At 40.8% G+C, this 5,000-nt stretch overlaps 2 protein-coding genes across 2 annotated transcripts in view; both read right to left on the reverse strand.

Moving 5' to 3' along the window:
- LOC114553062 (NACHT, LRR and PYD domains-containing protein 3-like) overlaps positions 1–5,000 on the reverse strand; it is a 256,918-nt gene that overhangs the window by 162,356 nt on the left and 89,562 nt on the right. The gene's annotated exons all lie outside the window — the stretch shown is intronic.
- LOC114552339 (stress-associated endoplasmic reticulum protein 1) overlaps positions 1,381–5,000 on the reverse strand; it is a 4,306-nt gene continuing 686 nt past the window's right edge. The window contains exons 2-3 of the mRNA XM_028573030.1: positions 3,644–3,716; positions 1,381–2,327 (exon numbers count right to left, since the gene is read on the reverse strand). Coding sequence (XP_028428831.1) covers positions 2,287–2,327; positions 3,644–3,716 — 114 coding nt within the window. The 3' untranslated portion in view covers positions 1,381–2,286. The remainder of the gene's footprint in view (positions 2,328–3,643; positions 3,717–5,000) is intronic.

The following is a 5,000-nucleotide window of genomic DNA, read 5'->3' on the forward strand; positions in this document are numbered from 1 at the left end:
AACATAAAAATAGACATGAACAGTTTTTTAAATTGTTTTTGAAAACTAAACATTTAGACAATTTTAGCACAAATTATGAGATTATTTGCCGATTTTTAATAATTCTTCACCAAATTATAATATACTAATTAATGTTTTTTGAGGAAATGTTTTGGGTGGGCCTGTTGAAAAGTGGGTGGGCCTAGGCCCGTCAGGCCCACCCATAACGCCGTGCCTGCTTTAATGACAATAAACTGTTTATTGTGGACAAAAGCCTCTGCCAAGAAACATACACAGACATAATATGTTTCAAATTATTCATAAATAGGCCTATATGTATAAAAACAACACATTATCCTTTCCCGTTGGTTGTCCTGCAGATAACACACACACACACACACACACACACACACACACACACACACACCTGGCGATGTGCTGTTTGATGCTTCATAAGAAACCAGCAGCAGATCTTCTGTTATTGTGTCTCCATGTTTTCACCACCTGATGCAACAAGTTGTTACGCCAAACGCCCAATATAACAGAAGAAGAAGAAGAACACGCATCCCGAAAAACAACGTAACCACTGGGGGGTGCCTGTTATTCCCAGGTGGCATGAACGCAGCATACGAGCACAGACCCAGGAACACCGACCAATCAGAGCAGACCGGGCTTTTTAAAGAGACAGTGACGGTGAATATATTCAGACAGAAGTATTAAAGTATGTTAACATGTTCTATCAGTTAATAACTGTTCATAGTCAGTTAATACCAGTTAATATTCAGTTAATACCAGTTAATAACTGTTCATATTCAGTTAATACCAGTTAATAACTGTTCATATTCAGTTAATACCTGTTCATAGTCAGTTAATACCAGTTAATATTCAGTTAATACCAGTTAATAACTGTTCATATTCAGTTAATACCAGTTAATAACTGTTCATATTCAGTTAATACCTGTTCATAGTCAGTTAATACCAGTTAATATTCAGTTAATACCAGTTAATAACTGTTCATAGTCAGTTAATACCAGTTAATATTCAGTTAATACCAGTTAATAACTGTTCATAGTCAGTTAATACAAGTTAATATTCAGTTAATACCAGTTAATAACTGTTCATAGTCAGTTAATAACTGTTCATATTCAGTTAATACCAGATAATATTCAGTTAATAACAGTTAATACCAGTTAATATTCAGTTAACAGTTAATAACTGTTCATATTCAGTTAATAACAGTTAATACCAGTTAATATTCAGTTAACAGTTAATAACTGTTCATATTCAGTTAATACCAGATAATATTCAGTTAATAACTGTTCATATTCAGTTAATATTCAGTTAATAACAGTTAATATTCAGTTAATAATTGTTCATATTGACTGAGACAGGAAACAGAAATCTCCACAATGAAACTTTATTGAGTGAAACAGGAAGTTGAGGCGACGCTGCACACGGTGCAGACACGCCCACAACGACCACACCTTCTGATTCAAAAGAGCCAATCGCATCGCTTTCACTGAGGAAGAGGAGGGAGAAGAGGAAGAGGAGGGAGTAAGAGAAGATGAGACACAGCTGGAGAGAGAGTCTCCAGAAAGTTGGAAAAACAACAAAAATGTCAGAAAAATTAAAATAAAAAAAGTTGACTTCTTTTTCAACATTTGTGTCTTTTTAAAATGTTTCTCTGTCACATTGTCGCGTTGTAAATGATGACATCATCCAGCTTTAACAACAAGGCAACAAAAACCATTAAAAAAAAGGCTCCAAACGGAGGAACTGATCTCAGATCTCAGATCTCAGATCAGCTCTGAGATCAGAGATCAGCTGGAATGTGGGTTTGGTCTCGAGAGGATTATCTGAATACTGAGAACACATTTTACCGTCTCTTTAATCTATCGCCAGATTCTACAACCTTATCACACGGGGCAGTTTGGACTTTAGCCCCGCCCCCTCCCCTCCCTCTGATAGGCTGTCATCAGAGGGAGGGGGCGGGGCTTAAGATCAGCAGAGAGAAGAAGGCACATGTGCCTCTGTTTCCAGAGACATGAGAAGGTCATGCTGAACCAGTGTGTGTGTGTGTGTGTGTGTGTGTGTGTGGGGGAGGAGGGGCTGAGTGTGTGTGTGTGTGTGTGTGTGTGTTGTTGATTGGTGTGTGTGTGTGTGTGCAGGATAGGCTGCCAGAGTTCAGGAATGTCGCGGTGCGTTCAGGGCCTGTGGGAGAGACGCGATGCGCTGCAGCCTGACGATGTTTTGGGGTTTGTCAGCCGCTCGCCATCGAAGCTCCGCCCCCCCTGTGCTGTGACATCACTACATGCCCATCCTGATGCTCTGGATGATCTGGAAGATGGCTGCAGAGACACAGACAGACCGGTTAGAACTGGTACGTTTAGGTATTCATTCATTAGTTACACACCTAGATCAGGGCTGACACTACTTATTATTATTATTATTATTTTTATTGGGAGGGAGAGAGGCAGAGAGAGAGACAAGAGTTAAAGACTAAAATGTCTACATGTGAGAAGCTGTTTGCAGCTCTAAGTTCTACATATTTAATGTTGTTAGTTGTATTTAAATCATGAGTCAGCTGACTGAGATCTGACTGTTTGACTTTGGGCATCTCTTTATGACAAAGTGAGACCTCTCTGTCATCTAATTGATGACAGAGTGGACCTCTCTGTTGTCTAACTGGTGACAGAGTGAGACCTCTCTGTTGTCTAACTGGTGACAGAGTGAGACCTCTCTGTTGTCTAACTCAGAGTGAGACCTCTGTTGTCTAACTGGTGACAGAGTGAGACCTCTCTGTTGTCTAACTGGTGACAGAGTGAGACCTCTCTGTTCTCCAACTGATGACAAAGTGAGACCTCTCTGTTCTCTAACTGATGACAGAGTGAGACCTCTCTGTTGTCTAACTGGTGACAGAGTGAGACCTCTGTTGTCTAACTGGTGACAGAGTGAGACCTCTGTTCTCCAACTGATGACAGAGTGAGACCTCTCGGTTCTCTAACTGATGACGGAGTGAGACCTCTCGGTTCTCTAACTGATGACGGAGTGAGACCTCTCTGTTCTCTAAATGATGACAAAGTGAGACCTCTCTGTTCTCTAACTGATGACAGAGTGAGACCTCTGTTCTCTAACTGATGACAGAGTGAGACCTCTGTTCTCTAACTGATGACAGAGTGAGACCTCTCTGTTCTCTAAATGATGACAGAGTGAGACCTCTCTGTTCTCTAAATGATGACAGAGTGAGACCTCTCTGTTGTCTAACTGATGACAGAGTGAGACCTCTGTTGTCTAACTGATGACAGAGTGAGATCTCTCTGTTCTCTAACAGGTGACAGAGTGAGACCTCTCTGTTGTCTAACTGATGACAGAGTGAGCTCTCTCTGTTGTCTAACTGATCTTTGTCTGAGCATGCTCAGAGCAGCTTATCTCTCTCTCTTTACTTTATTGATCAGTGATTCTGTCACAAGTCAGACTGACATTTATCTGGGCCATAAGCCCCGCCCCCTCTCCTCTGATTGGCCTAAGCCCCGCCCCCTATCATGTGATTGGCATAAATCAGTGATTTAAATTTTACAGAAATGTGAAGATTGTGTGCAGACATTAATGTGAGTTTATTGATGTTGTGAGGGAGAGGAAGAAGAGGAAGAGGAGGAAGACTCACCGGATCCACAGACGACGAAGATGAAGAGTGCGAGCAGCCAGGGACCAACTCCTTTATCATCGCTGGCGTTCCTCTGAAACACAAACACGTTATTAAAAGCTTTATCAGTGTTGTGTTTGTTCACACGTCATCATACTCTATCTCACTCACACACACACACTTAACTGTTGAGTTTTAAGGATGAATCAGCAGTTAATGATTTGTAGGTGTATAGAGGCAGCCTATTTCCACCAGACTCCATGTAAATAATCAGGACTTTTAGTGTGTATAGAGCCAGCATATCTCCACCAGACTCCATGTAAATAATCAGGACTTTTAGTGTGTATAGAGCCAGCATATCTCCACCAGACTCCATGTAAATAATCAGGACTTTTAGTGTATAGAGCCAGCATATCTCCACCAGACTCCATGTAAATAATCAGGACTTTTAGCGTGTATAGAGCCAGCATATCTCCACCAGACTCCATGTTAATAAAACTTTTAATCAGGACTTTAATCAGGACTTTTGTGTATAGAGCCAGCATATCTCCACCAGACTCCATATTAATAATCGTGTATAGAGCCAGCATATCTCCACCAGACTCCATATTAATAATCAGGACTTTTAGTGTGTATAGAGCCAGCATATCTCCACCAGACTCCATGTAAATAATCAGGACTTTTAGCGTGTATAGAGCCAGCATATCTCCACCAGACTCCATGTAAATAATCAGGACTTTTAGTGTGTATAGAGCCAGCATATCTCCACCAGACTCCATGTAAATAATCAGGACTTTCAGTGTGTATAGAGCCAGCATATCTCCACCAGACTCCATATAAATAATCAGGACTTTTAGTGTGTATAGAGCCAGCATATTTCCACCAGACTCCATGTAAATAATCAGGACTTTTAGCGTGTATAGAGCCAGCATATCTCCACCAGACTCCATGTAAATAATCAGGACTTTTTAGCGTGTATAGAGCCAGCATATCTCCACCAGACTCCATGTAAATAATCAGGACTTTTAGTGTGTATAGAGCCAGCATATCTCCACCAGACTCCATGTAAATAATCAGGACTTTTTAGCGTGTATAGAGTCAGCATATCTCCACCAGACTCCATGTAAATAATCAGGACTTTTAGCGTGTATAGAGTCAGCATATCTCCACATGTAAATGGGTGAATTAAGGGTTTATTTCAACCAAACCAGAGTGGTGATTGTTGGAACAGTGGAAAGATGAACCAAGACGGCTTTTGGTAGTTTTATTTAGTTTCTGTCCGCTTTGAATGATGATAAAAGTCCTGATTGTTTTACGATGATAAAAGTCCTTTTTATTTACACGGTGTCGGTGTGAACTGGGACCGGACTAGTTATTC

Source organism: Perca flavescens, chromosome 3 (assembly GCF_004354835.1).
Source record: "Perca flavescens isolate YP-PL-M2 chromosome 3, PFLA_1.0, whole genome shotgun sequence".
In the NCBI taxonomy this organism is placed as follows: Eukaryota; Metazoa; Chordata; class Actinopteri; order Perciformes; family Percidae; genus Perca; species Perca flavescens.